Here is a 21798-nt window from a genome sequence, read left to right as displayed (position 1 = left end):
GTTGGATGGGGCTCTGAGCAACCTGATCTAGTTGAAGATGTCCCTGCTCATTGCAGGGGGGTTGGACTAGATGACCTTTAGAGGTCCCTTCCAACCCAAACCATTCTATGATTCTATGATAAGAAGCTGGGAAGGGGCACAGCCAGGACAGCTGACCCCAACTGACCAAAAGGATACCCCATACCCTATGATGTCATGTTCACCAATAAAACTGGGTGGAAGTTCTTCCAAAGTAGCTGTTGTTTGGATACTGGCTGGGCATTGGTCTGCTGGTGGTGAGTGATTGCTTTTGCATCAATTTTTTTTCCCCTTCACTTATTAAGCTTTCTCTTGACCCATGAGTTTGTTTCACACCTGTACCCTTCCGGTTCTCTCCCCCTTTCCTCTGGGGGGGAGTGAGCGAGCAACTGGGTGGGGGCTTACCTGCCAGCTGGGTCAATCCACTGTGAGACTGAAGGACAGATGTGGCTTTTGAGATGGAAACGCGTATTAACACTTAATTTTAGTTGAACTGGTTTGGTTACTTGCTGTGTTTCAACAGGCTTGCTTTTTGATGGTTGCATCTCTGCTAGGGTCTGAGATTGAAGCACCAATTCAGTTCTGACCAGGAATGATGAGTAGAAAGAAGTGAACTTCTGAGAGGCGAAAAGTCATCTTTCACATTCTTCACAGGGGTTTAAATGGAAAATAGTAAGGAGAGAAGTATAGAAATTCTATAAAACTAGGAAACTTATTTCTAAAGGTAATATTTTTCATAACACAAAAAGAGCTTTTAAGTCTTGGTGAATAATTTAACTTATATGTTGATTAATTTAGTAACTGACACTTGCTTGAGTTTCTATTTTATTTTTTTCTCCCCCTGTATCTGGAACATTGTTTAAGTAATCTAAATAACCAAATCAGAGTTAGGTTTAATGTTCAAAAAAGTTATTTTGCTCTTCAGTGTCACTTCTCCACAAATTTGCGTGGAATTTGATAAGAAATAGAAGCAATCCACGTTGTTGTTGCTGATCTACAGGGTGTAGAGTTTCCAATTGTAAAGTTGTAAGCTCTAAGATTGCTGTCAGTTTGAATGTCCCAAAACTTCAAGGGACGTAGGTGATCTGCCTTTGACAGCTGTGGTAAAATAATAGTATCAAGGGCTTCCAGCTTCTTTTACATTTCTTGTCTTCATTTGAAAGAATTTACTTTTGAAAGAAATGAGGAATACATACATGTATCTTTAAAGGCTCTTGCTTTCACTGATGTACAGTAATCTAGAAAAACGGTTCCTGTGCCCATATTTTGGGGGAAGAGACTGGCTAGGACTGTCCTTATCACCTTACAGCATTGCGTATAAAGCTATGTAGTCCTTCAAACTTTAGCTAAGAAGAATAAATGACAGCAGAGATAGCAAGTGAAATCAGCAATACCAAGGGAATATTTCGGAAATTTGTAAATTGGAAGGAAACTAACTTCAGTAACAACAGAATACAGGATAGATTGAGAAGGGGTGAGGGAGAAAGTTCTGACAACAGAATTTAAGCAAAAACAGGGTAATCTGATCTGCTAGCATTTACTGAAAGAAAATAAAGTGAAAGACTGTATACAAGTTTAAAAAATAAGGGCAGATTATTCATTCATTCTGTAAAGTCCACCTTGACTGGTCTGTACTTACGTTAACCAGGTTAAACAAATAAATAAAAAAGAGGTCATAATACAAATAGTAATAGATAGTTAATCCCTTCTAATCGGCGTATCAGTATTCATAGATTTTTATGTTCTAATCCTGAGAATGAAGAAAAGAATTGGGGTAAATTGAGAAGGAATTTGGCAGATAACCACTGGTTATACATAAACACAGACTCCTCACCGGTGGCCAACACCAAGAGCGTATTTTTGTTGAACATGATTCTGGACCAGGGATCAGAACAAGATCCGCACTGATGAGCGAAGTGTCATATCCAGTCAAATGACTGAACTATCCACAGAATGCCCTTCAGCGGAGCAGATCTTGGAAACTGCAGATGGGAAAAAGGCGGACGTCGTAACTTGAAAACTTCCCAGGAAATGGATGGTTCTCAACTTTGCTATAAATATTACTTTGGCCTGTGAGACATGTGGATGATTGCTCAGTGAAGGTACAGTTTAGCCTGACTACTTACTAGGGGTAGTAATACATACACACAAGTCTGTTCTCTTTTTAGAAATATAAACTGAATCTACAAAACAAACAGTACATGAGACAATTTATAAACGTTGGCTTAAATGATAAAGAGGGTAAGTACTTTGGAAGTTACTTCCATGTAACAATGCATTTGAGGAGCTTTAAAAATCTTAACTCTTTAATAAAAATAATAAAATTTATTACTAATACATAGTATGAACAAATGGGTAAATTAATAATCTTAACCATCTGCTACTATTGTCTGGTAGTAAGATACAACTTTTTTGGGGAAAAAAATCAAAAATATCTGTTGTAACATAAGCCCATTGTATTTGAACAACCATACTGAATGGCTTCATTTTTTAAATATTCACTTGAATTATAATTGTCAGTACTTATAAAAAGGGAATCCTTGCCATATTGTTCTTAAATTTAAATACTTTGCTTAGCTTAAGTCATCTGATTGCAGCTCTTTTGGGTGCCTTTGTTCCAGTTTCTGTTTCTGAAACGTTTCTGTGTCATAGTTAGTCCCTGACTCATCGGTAGCCATGTGTGTTTTTTGGAGTTCTCGGTTTTACCTTTTCTGTAATTGAAAAGAATCTGCCTCTGAAGAATGACTGGTTTTGGTGCCTGTGTACGAAGTGTTGGCCAGGACTGCCTTCGCCTTCTCCCTACGTCCTGTACAGTGCCTTGAGTGAATTGCACAGCGTCTTGAGATGAAGAAGTTTCCTCCATTTCTAAAACATTATTCTTGGCTGCACTTCTGTAATGTTTGGCAGCCATAGCTGCTTATTTTAAGATGTTCATTAAAGAAAAAAATTAACAGGATGAGAGACAGCTGCAGGTACTGGCAGTATACAAAATTCATAATTACTAAGAGTAAATGAAGCATATTATATTATAATTCAACCGAAAAAACAGCTGGCACATGCTATATTTGTCATGTGAGAGCTTTGCAGAACGTACTTGCTACAGCTGGCGGATTTATCACCCGCCTGCCAAAATGCTAAAAGCTCACCTTTTGTTTCCTGCTCACTTAACAAAGACAATATGGAGTAGGGACTGATCTGATTATTCAGCAGTTGGGGTTACTGCTCAATTTTAATATTAAAATCTCATAATGTGTGTTTGGGGGAGGGTTAACAATCAGAATGAATCAACTGTCTAGCTCAATGGCCATCACGTTTCCCTATGCTTACAAGGTTAAACTGTTTTCTTTACATACGTGTTCAGTGTGATCTAAGTAGAAAAGTAATTTCTTGATACACAGCTGTATATGAGCATGTAAACTCTGCTTATGGCCCGTGCTGCTAAGAATGCTAATTCCACACCTCAGTACAAGTACAGGAGACAGATTGTTTTCAGTAACTAAGAATTTTTAATTTAGAAAATTAATCTATTTCGATAGTCTTCTAAGATGACGTAGCAATAAAGACGGTTTGTCAGAATTTAAGAATTTCCTTATTTTCAAAGCCTTTTTTACTAGCATAGTTGAACATCAGTAGTCTACACATGGTAAGGAGTAGTGTTTGAATAGTTTCTAGGGAGTTTATTTTGAAAAGGTATGTACAAAAAGATCTGACAGGAATTGTGTAAAATTAATGTTTTGCTAATAAAACAGTTTATAAAAACCGAACTTTCAAAAAAAACAGCTCCTATATTGAAAATGCTTCATCTCGATGCTTGATATTGATTACAGAGGACAAATTGCAATAATAGTGTTAAATATTAACATACTATCTTGATCCTGCAATTTTAATCCATATTTAATTCTTATTTTATATAAAAATGTTCACATCTGATAACACAGGTATAATCTCTATAGAATTGTAACTGTTTCACATCATCTAAATATCTGCCTGCGTACTCTCATTTTTATAGCAGCTAGTCAAAAGATGTTGAACTGTTTTTATGGTATCTACCTGGGATTGGTTAGAGGGGTTGGTTGAGAACAAGGGAGTGGGAACTACCAGCCAGGTGTACTCACAACCTTACGTTCACAGATATATTGCAACCTTGTATTTCAAGTGCCATACGGCAGTTTTCAGTCAAACTCTTATGAAATACTAAGTTGAGTAAATTATTGTTGAGAACTAAATGCCGTCATTAAAATAGCAGAGGCTTTTCAAGATGAAGATCTGAGGTTAAAGTATCTCCTACCTTACCTCCGTTTCCCCAGGAGGAATGAAGGCTTTAGCTCCCATTACAGTGCACGTAGTTTCAGTAGTAGGCAGAGCACCTCAAGGTTAGGTATCAGCTTTCTGAGCATTGTCAACGTGCTACATATTCACGAAGGTGATTGCATTTCAGCATACTTTCAGCTTGGGAAAGGAAGGTAAAGTGAGAATAGATTTGAAAATTCTTCACAAGCATGTTTGAACCTCAGTGTAGAAGGTGAAACCTTCCTGACAACTATACAAAGTCAGGATCACTAAAACTCATTCAGTATAAAAGTAAAAAGACCACTTTGAAGAAAGTGGCATTTTCCTTTTCCTCGTGAAGTGTTACATTGTTGTCTGTCTCACAAGTGTAGAATGATTTGGGTTTAGGTACTTCAAAGCACCTTCAAAAATGTCCGCATTGAAGTCTGGCTATGGGACACTAATTAAAATGTTAATCTAGATATTGAATGCACTGTGCAAATGCAGCTTATATTTACAGCATATGTGGTAACGTGCCTGCAAAATAAGATTCAATAAACAGAACACCCCCCCCTGTAAAATGTCGAACGCCCTTGACAGAGTCCTGTTGGTTTGAACAAATATATCTCATTCCTCTGCCGTTACAGTTTGGAGTACACATTGTGAAGAAGTGCTAGCTGTGTAGTGCTTTTGAAATCAATGTTTTAAGAGCAACGCTATAATTAAAAATACACCATAAGCCCCTACAGTGCAAGAAAGTACCTATGAAATTATATTCCGATAACTGATGCACTACTCTGTGTTAATCGGCATCTTTTCTTCTGATTAACAGAAGTGAGCTGAGCCAACAAAAACTTCGTAGCCAGGAGCTCATTTCTCAGCTGGAAATGGCAAATGAAAAGGTAACTGAGGTAAGACAATGACTGATAATGACAACTACTTTCAGTTACAACCTGATGCACGCACACTAGGATCTTAACAGAAACCTATTTAGATGAGTTATGTTGCTGGTTTAGAAAAAATTAAGGATTTTTAACAGGAGTAGTTGTAACTGGAAAACCCCGCTGTTTCTGCTGACTGCTATGTCCAAATGGCGGGAAGACAAATTAACTCTACTCTCAAACTACAAGGAAAGATAAAGGAGAGATCATCTTTCGAGGTTACTAACCTAGCAATTTTAGACAATTCAGGAAACGTTTCTGAAGTCACTTCTGCCTACGTAGGCATGCATACCTCTAAAAAGGACTAGGCATTGTTATGGATAATGTAGCATATGCGGAGATATCAAATTCTCAGCATGCTATGTGTGTAGTACAATTTACACTGTATGTGCATACGTGCATATAGATAAAAGCATTATCCATTAAAGATTAAGGGCAGGGTTGTTTTGGAATGTGCATTGTTCAATAATTAATGGCCACTTTAGAAAACAGCTATCCTGTCAGCCTCGTAAATCGGGGATAATATCCAATTCTATCTAGGATAAGTCCTTCTGTGTTGTTTTTTGTAGTGCTGTATTGTTTAGAGGAGAAAAATGGGGCTGATGTGAGAATAGATTTGCGTAAGTAAAGGATGGTTAAGAAAGACTTTATACCTACACTTTGAAGAGAACAGAAGAAATCTGTAGGAAGATTATCATCTCATCTGTGTTATCTAGTATATTCTTTTTCCCTTTGAGTATAGCTAAAACATTTACATTGTAAGATCGTGCAAATTAAAGTACTTGGATTAAAATGTCAGCTTTCATGTATCTTACTTCAAGATGGTGAAATGAGTAGAACTTCCTCTGCAGAATACTCTGATTGGAAAAGTCATATTTGAGCTGGAAATTCTCTATAACGTGTCAGCAGTATGTCTTCAGTCTTATTGTAAGTGGTAAACAGTTCCGCTTCTGCAGTTCCTCTTGTTTTCAGCTCTTTCACTTCAGTATGTAGGGGGCCAGTAAAAAGAACTTTGCATTTGTAATGAGATATTTCACTTACACAGGATGAAAAATTAATGATGGAATATCGAGAATACATCAATAGGCTTCAAAGGCGACTGAGCCAGGCAGAACAGAGGGCAGCTACAGCATCTCAAAAGGTACAAAACCAACAAAAAACATGTTATCGAAGTGCATGAAAAAAATCCCATTGACTATTACAAAAATTTTCACTCTATCATTCCTGAGGCAGAGGTGATCATTTATGTGCATTATGACTAATATAATTTTAACAACAAGCTTGTATTTTGGATGCGTCATCACAAAACTGATGCAGATTCAATCAAATGCCACCTTCCGACAGGATCCTTCAGCGACGGTATAGATTTGTTTATGGAAACAAATTTAATGCAAATTAAACTTCCATGGTTCAAAATGTGTGAATGAAGGCGTATGATCATTTCCACCTTCAGAAATGGCAGCAAGTTAACAAAGAGGAAGAAAAAACTCCTTCGAGAACTGCAGCTCCTGTTTACATAAAGTGGGCTTTTTTAGCTTGGTGTAACCTACTGCAGCAGTCACAAATGATGGCTTCATGTGATAAAGAGCAAATGTTGTGCCGATTCCTACGCCTGTCTCCTGGGGAGTCTGACTTAAAACAAAGCATGTCTGGGGTTGATGGCTAGAGAACTGCCTTTATAAAAATTGCTAGGCAGCATAGCTGTTTGTGGGGATTCTGTTTGTAGGGTTTTTCAGCCAAGTAAGTTCCCTGGTCCGATTCATTGTGTGGCCGCACAAAGAGCGTGGGGAAATGGTGTGCAGCGGTTGCAGGACAGAAGGGATAGCGTGGACCTGTTTAGTGTTCACATTGCAACCTTGAGTACCTTCTGCCATGTCACGTGAACTCCCGAAGTTGTTAACTTCTTATCTGTCCACCTGCATTTTCGTTAGTGGCCTCCAGTAGTAGCCGTGTCCCCAGAGATTGCTGGAGAAGCACGCCCCACTGCAGTTACCATCAGTTATGTGTAACGGACACAGTAAGTCCTGTAATGTCAAAAACACTGAAAATTGTGCAGACAGAATAGGAAATACTTGGGTTTTCCCAGGCCATGGGAAGGGGGGAAGGAAGGGATGGTCTACGTATCTCGCTGCCATAGTAAACGTGCCTAGTGCATGTTCCAGTGATTCTGAAAACGTCAGACAAGGTGCGTCTGCTAGAGCCGTTTATATGCCTAAGAACTCCTTGTGCACCGTTGTGATCACTGGAGGAGCTGGATCGTTGCTGCCTTCTTTTTCCAGTTCTCTTACAACTCTGTTCCAACTTTGAGCAGTACTTCTCAGTATTTTCAGACATTGGGGATATTGGGAAGAAAAGTTTTCTTCCCTTCAGAGCGAGAAACTTTGGGCTTTAATTGTCTAAACCCCATGCTACCTATAATTCTGTATTTTCTCTGCTAGACAGTAGGCGTTTTTTTTTTCACATCCAGCGTTCATTTTTCCGTACTGTTCAAGCTATACATCTCGAAGCGAATCCCAGGGGGGTTTATACACTGGGTTCGCTCATTTGCCAAGCAAATTTGTTACTGGGGTTGGTCCCCTATTAAGTAAAGGTGGTCTTTCTGCCTCCTAATTTTTTACAGTGATTTAGGAAACCCATTTGCAAATTACAGATTTTTAATGTGGGTGATCCCATGTGAGTTGCAGAGAGGAAATGTTTGGTTGATCTAAATTGTCCAATTAGGACAAAGGGCATTTTTTTCCCCAACAGCAGTGAATAAATGGGCATAGCTGCCAAGCTTTCATAACGTAAGCTGTGTTTCCTGGCTGTAAATGCTGTCATGACAAGGTCTACCCAGCTGGTGAAGATTTGCTCTGAAGGAGTGATTTATCTTTTTTTTACCTCCTGTTTGTCATATGGATCTGTTCAGCTCTAATACTTCTGAGGTGCTATCTTCCCGTAAAAAAATAGGTCACATCACCTTTCAAGGGAGTTAAATTCCTGGCCTCTGTGCCCATATAGGAAGAGGTCTTGCTGTTCCTGAAAACATCGATAATCACCTGTTCCTCACCAGTCTCCCTCTGAAAGGTAACAAAGAGATCTGATAAGCTGTTTAGCAGCTAACAAACCAACAGACGTACCAGCGTTGTTCCCGCTAAAGGCTGGAAAAAGCCGTCTCCAGCAGTACTGCTGCAAGAATGTCCGCTCTTCTGAATCTGAAGAAACAAGCTGAGGGCTACTTTCTGCCTTGACTTAATTGTGTATTCTCATTGCATTACCCAGCTTACTTGTAAAATTAAATCCAATATAGGCTAGAGCTGGACTATTAGGGAGTCTAGAAATGACATTTTTATTGTGTATTTATATGACTACAAATCTTAGCTTATTAAATAACAGTAATTCAGTAAGAAACATAAAAAATACAGGATAATGTTTGCACAGGTTTAAAATGTGTGTATTCTGTGTAGAACTCTTTAAAGTGTACTCCTGCTACCTAATCTTACATCATCTTGAGTTCTTTGGGATCTGAAACAAGACAAAAGCAGTAGTCGATAGAGAGTGCACTGTAAATTCTACTGTTTACCCCAAATTCCCACTTACCTATGCTTGTTCCCTCTCCTCCATGACACCTTCCATACTGAAGTTCTACTGATACTTTGATCTTGCAAAAAATTACATAAGAAACTATCATCTGCTTGTTTTTAATTACAGCTCAGCCTGATAACTACACAGAAGAAAAAAGCTGCTTCCCTGAAGGATCTGGAAAATGTTTAAACATGTATTGTTCATTCACACCATGTCGGAGTTGAGTTAAGAAGATTGCTGGAGAAACACCATATTGGAGCATTAAAGTCAAATGCATGGCAAGGCTTGTAAAACTTACAAATGTTTTCTGGTTTGTTCAGGTAAGAAAGGGGGTGGATGAAGATACTGTACCTGTATGCATCGTAAAGACTGGAAGACGACTGCAAAATGACGTAATTAAAGGCCTTTAATGTAGCAGATGAAACAGTCTGATACAGTGCTGTGGCATATTGGTCTTTTTTGGTCTAAAAACCATGAGCTCCAACTATGACAAGATTGTATACAGGGAATAGTTAACATTATATTGAAATTCAGGAACAGCTTTGCTCACATACAGTCGATACCTTTAATTTTTCTTCGTAGTGCAGTAACTTGGGAACATTTTGAAGATCTTTTATGAATTGTAGTAAGACACTAATTATATCATGAATGTCAAATAGCTGCTGGTTTTATGGTGGGCGTTATAGCTGTGAAATGCCTCCGTTGCCTTTCAGTTTTAAGAATTCGGTTCGGTTTGTGCTGATGCCCCTGGGAAACAGTTAATAAATAAAACGCTGCCATGGCTATTCATACAGCTCATTTCTAAGGACCATAATCTTTCTCCAGTTGTACTTTTTCTTCCCAGTTACTATTTTACAATTGTTCCTTGCTTTTCTGTTGATCTGCTCCCTTGCTTTGTATGTGTCTGGGAACTTCAGTTCTCTGTTACTTCAGTCTGCACAAAGCTGGTGATGTCATCCAGCTTTTACACATTTTGAAATAGCACGTTTGAATTCTACAGATGCCAGTATGTGGGAATCCTCTTGCGTACGTGTTTTTCTCTGATAGTTGAGAAACTTCACATATATCATCCTAAAATTAGAGCTGAACTCTGTTTTCTCTTTCAGCATGTATTAGAAACAGTTGATGGGTGTTAACTGATTTTTGAAGTGCTCCCATCTTGGACTTAAGTGATGTAATTTCTTGTCCTTCCTCTTAAATGTGACGAGTAAAACTCTGGTTTATAACTTCTAATTCAGTTGACGGGTAATGCCTACCCCATGTTTGATGAGAACTGTTGTTTTGGACTAACAAACCCACACCTCTGTCGCAGTGGATCTTCACCGTATTTGCATGTTAGAGGACAGACGGGTTGATCACCCCATGAAGTCAGAAAGAGTTTGTGCCACCTCCTGAAAACCTGGCTGTTCCAGTACAGCCTGCCAGATGGATGCAACCTCAAGAAAAATTTCTGTTTACCACAGAGGAAGTTACTGTTATTTCCTACAGTTGTACACGCTTCTTTACTAGCGCTTTCTCAGTTTGATACATGCCTGTATCCATTGCAATCTCTAATTTTGCTAGAAGACTTCAAAGCTTTTTCAAAGCAACATGGATACATTCTCCAGAAGCTCTAAACGTCTGTTGCGGTGAGATTTTCATCAATCAACCATGTATATGATGCAGAGGGAGGTACGTACCAAGCACCTTATTTTCATTTGCATAATGCACATCTGAGATGATGACAGACCACCTGGAAGATTTTGTGTGAGCTATTAATCCCATTCACTCCTTAAAGAGAGGCTCTAAGCTGTGAAGTGAAACCTGGCTGAAAACGGCAGGTAATTCTAAGTTTTTGAGCAGCAGTATTCGTGTATTTGTTCCTTGAGGCACAGAAGGACACCTGCTTGGCTCCCTTTTAATTATGGGTGTATTCATTTCAACTTGTGTAGCTCTTGCGTAATGGTTATTTGCCAGAATATGAACTGCAGTGATGACACGTTCAAAGTTAAGGGGCAGCAGAGCAATTATGGCAGATGACAGAGGAAGGAAAGATTTCCCACTTTCATCTGTCTGCCTAATCCTCTGAGCAGCTAAAAATTGACCAAATACACGTGTCTAACCACAAAAGGGAACGTGGTCAAGTTAAGCTCGTCATCCTACCACCACCCCCTTTCATTTCCGTGCTCACAAATTGGACTCTGGGAGGAAAGGCACTTGCTGAGGCAATTAAAATTTGAGGCTTGCTGGTTAGGTAAGTTTTGTTCTTTCCCTCATGATACTGATTGTTTCATGGAATTGAGCAGCAGGCTTTTCAACCATCTGTCTTAGTGGTTTTACATTTGTTTCTATCTGTGTATTTCTTGTCACTCTTCCATTGAAAAGTTTTTGTTTCCCCTACCTTCCTTTCCCACCCCAACACCGGTTTTTGAGTGTTTTAAAGATCCCTAGTGTGGTATTAGTGCTTCCCATGGAGGAAAACTTTCTCCTTGACTGTGTTTATTTAGGAGAAGTTTCTAGGCGACTAGTTACTTCCATTTAACAGGTGAGAGAAAGTGACTATGAAGGTAGTACGAGTTTCATTTTGGGTCTTCCCAAGAGCCCTATACCTTCTGGCGCAGGCCAGATCTTGAAGGATCTATCACTGCATACAAGAAACTTGTTCGTTGTCTATTTAAGTGGTTAGCAAGCTGCTCTCAGCTCTGACCCAGGCTTACTGAGGTAACCCCAGCAGCGCAGTGCCTTTCAGAAAGGCTGCTGTCAGCAAGATCTATAAAGCAGCTGCAAGAACCTCTTTCAGACTTTCATCCACGCCTTGAAGAGCTTGTACTACTAACTCTTAGGAGGGCCATCCTTTAATCTTCGTTCTTTGAAATACAGCTTTGAGGGGTGCCACTCAGAGTTGCCCACCCTGTGAATGCACATGGTACGAGTACAAGATCTGGGAAAAATTATTTACCCGTAGCTGTTTTTCCAAGATGTATTGCTAGACCTATGCCTTCACAGCCTTGTCCTTTCCTTGCTCTGCTCCAAGTCCCCTTCCATGCTTCTGCATCTTGAGTTTAGAGGAAGCAAGAGGAAAGGACCTACCGTGCCCTTCACGCCTTGTCTCCTGCCGTAGCAGCAAACGTTCTCTGTCAGCATTGCTTGACTATAGGCAGTTCATAGTGTGAGTGTACATTCAGCATACTTATCTTGGAGATCTACGGGTAACAAACCTCACGTTCCTCCTCCAGTGGAACATGTACAAAGATTACGGACTTTGGAAGGACATCATACATCAACAATTGTAAACTATTTGAGGTAAGCTGTATCTCTTTGAGGATCTCGAGGAAAAAAGCATCCAATTTTCTGTTGATGGGATAGGCGCGGCTGTCAGTAACAAGACCCTATACTGTTCCTCAAAAAGAAGAAAAAAATCTTTCTCTTGCAACTGCGTTTTGATACCTGTAATAATCCAAATTAAACGCTGATTTTAACCATGGAAGTTGTTCAGATCATTGCAGTGAAGTGTTTATGTGAAAACCCAAACAAAGTAACTGCTGCAAATTCTAAAACGCTGCTGGCAAGGATACTGCAAAAATGTACAGCATTTATTCACATACAGACAACAAGGCACAATTCTACTGAATATTTTAACAAAAAATACAGCTGTCTTCAACTAGGTCTTTATAAATACTTCAAAAAAGGGAGAAAATAAATACAGGATTGGGCCATGTAATATAAAATAGTTATCTCTACATATACTTTTTATTTCTATAACTTTCTCTTCATGCACCTTTTTTAATTAATTTCAGCTGAATGGACACCAAAGCTAGGCACATAGTGAAAAATCTTCTGTACAAGGTTTTACAAATGTAATGACAATTTTCTCAAATTTCTGAAATTAAGATTTATACACAACACGTATAACCCTTCATTTAGATTCGTGTGAGTTTATAACCTAACAAATGGCATTCCAGGCAACTTTACAGAAGTTCAACTAGCCTACAGTTTGACAGAATACACCAATCATAATCAAAGATCTCTTGGTCAGCCTGCACAAGGAAAGGTAATGCTTAAAAACAGAAATTCAGTAAATGGTTCTATCCCAGTAAAATACAGGGGTGGGTTTGTATTGTCACTGCTGTACTTACGACACCTCTTCCGCTGAGCGCTAAGCGTGGGAGACAAAACTAACCTACAGAGCTGGTCATACTGCAGTCTTCTTACAGCTTTTTTTGGTTTTGGTTCAGCTTAAGTTGAAACATTAGAAAGCTTATTAACCTAAACGTCGGGGAGCAAAACAGATAAGGCATTAATTCTGCACAACGTTAGCATTCATAATAGTGCAAATTAACAAGGTACCTCTTCCAAACTGGTGCGAGGTTAAATGTTTACCTAGAATCAAAATTTAGATTATTCCATCTATGGCTTGGCAAACAATTCCCTATATGGTCACGAGCTTCTTTCTTACCAAAAATAACAGTGCCTGTCTGGAAAACGTTGCTGTATGTCGAGTAGAACTTACCTCCATTTACCTTTTGTCTGTCTGTTGTTGTTCGAGCAAGTGCGTGCTTTGCTTTTAACGCAGCCCAAGAGTGACTACCTAATCTCAGATTCACCAGTGCCCTGTTTGACTTTCACCTCTGTAAGTAAGTCATGAAGTTAATCTAACTTCTTGGGACCAGCAATGGTATTTTAAAAGTAACATCTTACACAAAATTCCCGTTCTCAAAGGGTTAAGACTTCTGAGTTTTAAAACAAATGCTAGGGATGCATTCTGTTGAAATGTTCCATTAAGTGGTAACTTGCATAGCAAGATAGGGTGTTAATAAGCCTTTTTTTTTTCTTTTTTTTTTATTGAATCCTCTGGAAGACTGGGTTATGGCAGAGTTCTACGGTGTTATAAATATTCCCTGCTCAAGAGGCAAGGGTCTAACATTAAAAAGTGAGTGGATGTGATAACGGCAGGCTAGGAGTAGGGAAGGGGGGGAAGGGGGTTCTTTATGCCTGTCTTTCCGTAACACACTGCTGCTTAAACTTTTTCACCAGTACGTACCTGACTTACATCTATGCAGAATTCCAAAATTTACAGGCTCCTAACGCTCCACTGTTACATGTGCACCCTCCTTGGTACAAAACGATATCCTAATGATCTGTTAGTATTATTGCTCATAGCTTACTAGTTATTGCCATTTGCAATTATTAAAAAAGTACACAATCAGAATATGAGTTCCCTCTTCCATCAAATCTAGTCCAGAATAGAATGAAATAGTTTTTCTTCATTTGACTGTAAAGAGCTAATCACAATTTATTGCCTTTCCATTTTATTCTATTCAAAAATATATATTCATGTCTATTTTAAAGCAACCCTTTAGTGTCATAAGCCTGGCTTTCCCAATACATACCAATAGTGCATATGTGGTGGGCTTTGGGAAATCCTACTGACTAGTGCCTTAGAAATTTTTTTTTCTTGAATTGTCATCATACTCCCGGAGGCAGGTGACTGACTACACGGTGACGGGTCATTCCACAGGGTGCAGTAACCCACAAGCCTGCCCCGTCTCAGAACTGAGCCGTTCGAGAGCGTCCTCTGTGCTCGGTCCAAGTCTTTTCACGCTGTTGCACTGTAAGGCAGCTGCAGCCCTGACCTGTCCCTTCCTCCTCCTCCAGTATAACGTCATGGTGAAATCTGGTCATCGCGTAGGTGTATTTACATGTAAACTCTGGAGCTTACGGAAGGTTTTGAGCTGCCGTCTACGCTCAAACTGAATGCAACAGAAAACATGCTGCAAACAGAGGAGAAAGGCCTACCACCATCCAAGGAAAGTGACCATTTGTAACGGGGTTTAGCAGTGCAGTACGGTTAAACAACCATCTTCGCTTCAATACACGCTAGTTAAATTAAGAGCTTGTGCTTTTCCAGAAGGCAGGGGAAGGGAGTAAAATTTTACCAGTGCTTTTTAGCTAAAAGGGATGAATGCAGCCTACTTCCCCCCACCCACCCTAGCCCCTTCTAAAAGGTTTTTGTGAGTTACTGTAGTGTTCATCACAAATCCTATTTTAGTAGTGATGTCGTTTCTCTGCTTACTCAGGAAAGTTGCAAATAAAGGAGATTCAAACTTCTCACAGAATTGGGGGGCGGCAAAAAAAACAGCTTTAAGTGCATGTAAACATGTTTATACAGCTCAGGAATAACGGGTTATCAATTTGTCAGTCTGTAGCCATGTCTAAGAACTCTCCTCTCTCACACCAATAAATAATGTGGAGTTGGCTTGTAGGCAGTGACTCTACTGACCACGGTGCTGACACCGTGTGCCTGGGTCCAGTCAGGATGCCAGGATGCTTCTCCTAATAATGTCCGTCCTTCTGCTGATGGTGCTGTTTGGACTGAGCCTCTGCTGCCTGCACTTTTTTTCAGCCACTTCAGTCTCCGAGTCGCTCATTTCAGCATCGGGGATGTACCCATCATTCTCGCTGTCGGGCTTTAGCTTGCTTTTTGCCCTGTCCTTCGGTGAAACTCTGCCCACGCCCAGGTAGGGGTAGCTGGAGTTCTGGCGGCAGGTCTCCTCCGGGCTCTCGCCCTGCTGTTGCCTCTCTCCCTTCTTTGGAATTCGGAATCCGCCCCAGTTTTTCACCGGGCTCGTGGGCGTCGTAGGCACTTTAACTACTGTCTGATTAGAGTTTACTTTGACAAGACCCCCGTTGCATTTAGGCACTATATCCCTCCGCGTGCCAGGTGCTGACCTACCACTGGAGTGGTTCACAGCCCTTTTATTTTCCAGTTGCCTCTGAGAGAGTTCTGTGGGTCTCAGTGGTTTGTGGTTGTGTTTAGAAGTCTTTTCCTTTAGTTCTGGCTTGATCACCTCACACTGTGGACGATTGTCTCTTCTTTTTCTGTGGTCTGGTATAACTATGCCATTTTTCTGCTGTGCCGATACAATCCGTGTTTCTGCAAAGGTCTTGTCAAAATTTAAAAAGCTACCTGGAGCTGCACCGCCTTCCCTTTGGCTGGGCTGCCTCAGCATGGATTTGCTGTCATTCCCAGAGCTGTTTCTTACTCTGTCTCTCTTGTGTGGTTTTTTCAAAGAGTGGGTTAGAGACGTGCCCATTTGCTTCCTGAAGAATGCAGAATGCCATTTCAGATCCTCTATCTTAGGGGCATTGGGGCCCAAAGATGGACTATTGAACAACACCGTGTTTTCCATTGAGGAGAATGAGGAAGGCACACCTAAATGTAAACAAATTAAGTTAAAGTCAAGCAATTCCCTGTCTGGGTAAACACCGCTTTTGGATGTACCTATTTTAACTCTGTTCCTCATGCCTGACACGTTCTTCGGCACACATGGGTGCCTATCCAGCACCTTGACATCATGATTATGTGGCTATGTCATGGTTTCACAACATACTGCTGGTGTAGTTTACTTTCCTGTAGCTGTGCTGCACATAATTACACTTGTAGCAAATATAAATTCTAGCACTATTATATCCACTGAGACAGAGAGACTCCTCAGAGGTGGGGGGGAAAGCAACCAGCAAGTAGAGCTGATTGATTCTGTCTAAAATCTGGCTTATTAGTTACTGAATACTTTAAGGATAATCTAGTTAATGCAGTAACTTTGAAGTTATTCATCCTTCTGAGAAAAGACTGCTGTCAATGAGATTAGGCAAAAAACTCACGTCGTTTTAAAACCAGAGTGCCACCTTTTCAAAATTCGTTTCTCTGAACTGCCATCTACGATGCAGAGCAGCGCATACTCAACACTAATGCAGCGGCACTGATAAACCACAGATTTACTAGGTACCGTACGGCTCTTGACTGTAAGTCGTGGTCTCTCTGTCCTAAGGAGTCATTAAAGAATCACACCAGAAAGGATCTGAAGCAGCAAGCCATCCAGCGCCCCATGGATAAGAACACAGACTTACCAGTTTCTACAGCAATGTGCCCACCATTAGAGCTCGTTCTCATTTTTCCTTCCAATCTGCTGATGCATGGTGGACCACACAAGATTTTATTGAGAATAAATGAGGTCCCATTTGTCCTTCAAAATTAGTCATTAGCCTGTAACCAAACCTTTCACTGCTTGTGCCTGTGGTCTCATGTGAAAAAGATAACACTGAAGCGTACCTGAAACTCTTTCTTGTTCCAGCTGCTTTGCGTAGATATTAAATATCTGTTCTTGAACTTTGCAAACAGATCTCTTGATTTTCTCCCTTCGGGTCACCATGTAAGTGAGATTACGCACCTAGAAGACATCAAGTTGATGAGTTTTACAGGAATTGTGTTTCTGTAATGTTGTCAGTCTATGCTTTGAATTAATTCAGTTTAAGTAAGTACTATACACCATTTAAACAAGTTAGTAATGTATTTAAATTTAACCTTCTTCAACACGCTTCTTAGAAAAGGGTCTTAAATACCATTTAATTGACAGATTATTCCATCAGATTTGGGAAGGCCACAGCACAGAAGTAACTTCTATGAACACCTGAATCATATATACACACACACACACACACACGTGTACAGGAAATCTAGAGAACTGCTGGAAATGCTTAAATACACTCAGTATTAAATAGCCTAGCACCATTTGCTTCTTACTGTTTGAGACACAACAGAAAATTATACTAAATTAATAGTATGAAAATGTGGAGAGCTATTGAACAGTACCAGTATTTCTGATGACCCTGCCATTGCAGTATGACTGATCAAAATGAAGGCAGACCAGTCGATTCATGCCATAGCACAATGGAGGCAGCAGGGACTGGAAACAGTAAGGAAATTATTTATTTTTTTAATTTAAAAATAATTTATTTTTGCTATCTCAGTTTTTTTTAGAGGAAAACTACATTTCTGCCCTTAAAATGTGACTGTCTAGTCTAGACAGCTGTGTAAGTTTCACAACCACTGCTCTCCTAGAGCTTCAAAGCAGTTTCTTTCTCAGAAGAGGGAATCGCTGAGTATACCTGCGTGTTTCCAAGGCTCCTCTCTCAGTTCAGTGTAGCTGCATACAGCATGGTGCCCCGTGGACTACAACCTTGTAGGCTGATCTCGCGACCATTAATAATCCAATGGCATCCTGGCCTGTATCAGAAATAGCATGGCCAGCAGGAGCAGGGAAGTGATCGTGCCCCTGTACTCGGCACTGGTGAGGCCACACCTCCAATACTGTGTTCAGTTTTGGGCCCCTCACTACAAGAAGGACGTCGAGGTGCTGGAGCGTGTCCAGAGAAGGGCAACGAGGCTGGTGAGGGGTCTGGAGAACAAGTCTTATGAGGAGCGGCTGAGGGAGCTGGGGTTGTTTAGCCTGGAGAGAAGGAGGCTGAGGGGAGACCTCATTGCTCTCTACAACTACCTGAAAGGAGGCTGTAGCGAGGTGGGTGTCGGTCTCTTCTCCCAAGTAACAAGCGATAGGACGAGAGGAAATGGCCTCAAGTTGTGCCAGGGGAGGTTTAGATTGGACGTGAGGAAAAATTTCTTTACTGAAAGAGTGGTTAAACATTGGAACAGGCTGCCTAGGGAAGTGGTTGAGTCACCATCCCTGGAAGTATTTAAAAGACGTGTAGATGAGGCGCTTAGGGACATGGTTTAGTGGGCATGGTGGTGTTGGGTTGACAGTTGGACTTGATGATCTTAGAGGGCTCTTCCAACCTTAATGATTCTATGATTCTATTAAGGAGGAGACGTTTAACAAGTGTGACCCTTTTTGCTAAGGTCCTGCTCTATTTAAGGCTTCTGGTCCCGGGACAGCCACTACTTTTAAGTAGTTAATGTCACTACTCCGTGGATTTGCATCAGAAGGAATTTGTCTAGCCTGGTACCCTTTCTGATACAGTCCATGGCCTTTTGTTCTCTGCCTCGTCTGAGCCAAGCTGCACAATGGATGCATCGCGTCCACAGAAGTACCTGTTTCATTAGGTGAAGCGGGTGATGGGATTTCAAAATCTGTTTCTAGATGGATGACACTGTCACTAATGCCATTCATGATCAAGTCTACCTGACTTTATCTTGAAGAGGTGTAAAAAACGTAGGCCCCGTTTTTGGGGGTTTTTTCATCCATGTTATCTTGGATGTACAGTCAGTGGGAACAATGGAGTAGTAAAATACTAAAAATATTTCTAGAATGATGTATCCTGTTTTGACATCACACTTAAAAATGGAAAAGGCCACATACAGAATAATTTAAGATCCAGAGAACATAGTGACAAACTCAACTTATTTAGCTGATCAAAGAGATTAGAAGAAATCTTGAGCACACACAGCAGGAACAAAAGATACTAGGTAACGGCTATCTCACCGAGCTAGAGAAGAGTCATGGGCTGGAACTTGAAACTAGAAAAAAACAACTTCAAAAGAAAAACTGCAACGATTCATTAGAAGAGTAATTAGCCATGGGGATCCTTTACAAAGGATGCAGTAGATGCATGAGCACCTGCTGTCCTGATTCAAAGACTAGACAGTATTCTGGAAGAAAGGCTCTAGTTCACCCACAGGTTACTGAGGTTGAGGTAGGACCTCCTGAGCCAGGTTCCGTACGTGGCCTGCATGAGCCATACGCTGTATGGATGTGAAAAACTAAAATAATTTCAGTACTCTCTCTGGCTCTAACGTATCTTAAACTCTACTAGTTAACTCAAAAAAACCCCAAACCACCAACCCAAAAAGGAAGAAATTCAGGTCGTTACAGGATCAGATGTACTTAAGATAAAACACCACGATGATCCTACTGAACCGTTCTTTGAACGTTCAAAACCTGATTGAGTGGAATACCATGTGCCTCCCAAACCTGCTACGCAGATAGTCCAGTGAAATGTCATCCTACTACGCTGTGTCAATGTAAAACAGATCTGCTGCGAATCAAGGTAAGTTTCATAATTTTTCCTTCTTGTGCACCAGATGAAAGGAGCAGAGAAAGCCCTAAAAGGCTAAAAAAGCTCCAGCTGGGTGTTGCAGTACAGCCCACCGCCGTCAGTGTTAATCGGTAAAAAAGCAGAAGCGGAAATAGGACAATCCAGTTGTAAGGAGATTGGATACTACAAGCCAAGACCTGCTGGCCCTGTGAACTAACCCTCTATTCGAAAAGGGTAACTGGTGTGCTTTGTAGAAATTTAGCGTTAATGGTCTTCTCTGACAATACAACTTTGAGTTAAGATGCAGCGTGGAGTGCCTGCATGCAAGGGCACTACCTGAGAGCGTATTTTGGGAACTCGGCTAACGAAGGCCAGCACACCTCGCACAAGCGCAGGCAGGGCAGTGGCTTACCCGCTCTAGATCCTGCCGGAGGTGTGTGAAGAGCTGCAATCTTCTGAACAGAACATCCTGTTCCCGTTTAGCCAGATTGTCCTCTTCATCCTTCTTTGGGGTAATCAAAGGCTTATTGAAGTTGGCTTTTCTCTTCAGCTTCCAGTACTGGTAAAGGAATCCCACCGGCTCCTCGGGCAGCCGCAGCGCTTTGGCCACTTCCAGAGACTCAACAAACGTATAGAACTCATCCTCCAGCTGCTGGAGCTTTTGCTTGCGGAGGCTGACTCTGTGGGCCTCCTCCTGGTTTTGATCCATGCTGTGGAAAGGGTCGATGTGGGCAGGAAGAGAGCTGTCCTGAATCCCGTTCTCCTGACCTGGGCTTTCATTTAAAGTCTCGTCATCTGCTTTCTTGGTGGAGCTGTGCTTGGGACAGTATGACTTAAATTTCACCTCATCGTTCTCTGCCAGTATGGTCTTCATCTCCAAGCCACGGTCAAACGCACAGGTGACATGAAAGGCTGTTCTGCAGTTCTTCACGGAACACTACAGAAATTAAATTAATCAAATATTAATTTAAGAAGCCACACTGCCTAAAACTATTCGAGCAGCCAGGACTGCTTTGGAAGAACCACCCTGTTACCACACTCTGCTTCTAAGCTGCATGTACTTCCTTGCTCTCCTTTAATTAGCTTTACGATTTAGTGCTTTCAGGCCAGGCAATGATCGAGTGGCCCAGTGGGACAGGAGTGGTTAACCCCTCCCTAGCCCAATCACGCTATTCAATAACCAGCAAATCCACAAGAGGAGCGTTCTTACCGTCACCGGAGCCGCTGACATTAAGGCAGCGTTACACAAAGGAAAATGTTCCCCCTTTGACTGTGCCAGCATCGGAGAGAGGGAAAAACATCTCAGTGGCTCCAGGCCAGTCTGGTAGTTTTAATTAAAAGCCTTTCCCAGGACCTGGACCCACGCTACCCAAAAAGCCTCAACCAAGGGGAATTTTTCTTCCCCCGTTATCCTGATTTTATAATGTCACATCTGAAATCACTGTCAATCACTACTTCACTGACTACAGCCTTCGCTTCACCTGGGGGATGAGGAGAACAGGAAGTTCAATTTTTTGTCATTTTTCTTCCCTCCCAGGGAACCCAGCCATCACAGAGCAATGGGCACTAGTTCAGCCAATTTAGCACTTCATTTCAATTATACGTAACTTTCTCTTGCAAAATGCTGTTGTAGCTATTGGCAGCCATAAACTGAAAGGTTTAAATATATGTGTGTCTGTACGGACACACACGCATACATATGCATTTGTATCAAGTCACACCTCTGCCTCCAGTGAAAAGAATCTGAAGTGGAAATGAACATTAGTGCTATTAACTAGGAGGAAACAAAACTATGCTTAACCCAAGTCACCTAACCTTAAAGAGAAATGCGTTGCACTAGGATGTTTATACAGTACTTTGTAAAGAAGCCAAGTATCTTTCTCCTCTGGGTTTTCCTGCTCAGGTTGACTCAGCAGCCAGATGGCACGTAAAGGTACAACAGAGTTTAAAATGAACATTCTTTAATAAAATCAACATATAAAAGGAATTAAAAAATACCAAAACATCTTTTGCCCTTTCCTCTCTTACTAACAAACAAGGCAGAAGCAGCCCAACGGAAACACCAAACAGCACAGAAGAGTACTTTAGCCATGGTTTCCAAACTGCTGTCGTTGAGAATAATCAGCTCTTAGCCTGGCTAATGTTTTATTGGGAGAAGAGGGGAAAGCCTGTCTCATCGGAAGGAAATCTGCTGAAC

General features: G+C 40.9%; 2 protein-coding genes across 4 annotated transcripts in view; one reads left to right on the top strand and one right to left on the bottom strand.

The window, feature by feature from the left end:
- Positions 1-10561, top strand: part of SCLT1 (sodium channel and clathrin linker 1) — a 48131-nt gene extending 37570 nt beyond the window's left edge. Inside the window, exons 19-21 of the mRNA XM_009334937.1 lie at positions 5120-5198; positions 6274-6369; positions 8919-10561. Coding sequence (XP_009333212.1) covers positions 5120-5198; positions 6274-6369; positions 8919-8981 — 238 coding nt within the window. The 3' untranslated portion in view covers positions 8982-10561. The remainder of the gene's footprint in view (positions 1-5119; positions 5199-6273; positions 6370-8918) is intronic.
- Positions 10562-12334: 1773 nt separating this feature from the next.
- The window catches only part of JADE1 (jade family PHD finger 1), a 37992-nt gene continuing 28528 nt past the window's right edge, over positions 12335-21798 (bottom strand). For all 3 annotated transcript variants that reach the window (XM_009334934.1, XM_009334935.1, XM_009334936.1), the window contains 3 exons: positions 20014-20538; positions 16882-16999; positions 12335-15984 (listed from right to left, as the gene is read on the bottom strand). In XM_009334934.1, coding sequence (XP_009333209.1) covers positions 15083-15984; positions 16882-16999; positions 20014-20538 — 1545 coding nt within the window. In that variant the 3' untranslated portion in view covers positions 12335-15082. The remainder of the gene's footprint in view (positions 15985-16881; positions 17000-20013; positions 20539-21798) is intronic.

Source organism: Pygoscelis adeliae, unplaced genomic scaffold (assembly GCF_000699105.1).
Source record: "Pygoscelis adeliae isolate BGI_AS28 unplaced genomic scaffold, ASM69910v1 Scaffold31, whole genome shotgun sequence".
In the NCBI taxonomy this organism is placed as follows: domain Eukaryota; kingdom Metazoa; phylum Chordata; class Aves; order Sphenisciformes; family Spheniscidae; genus Pygoscelis; species Pygoscelis adeliae.
The sequence above is the reverse complement of the archived record's forward strand: the minus strand, read 5'-3'. Positions and strand labels throughout refer to the sequence as shown.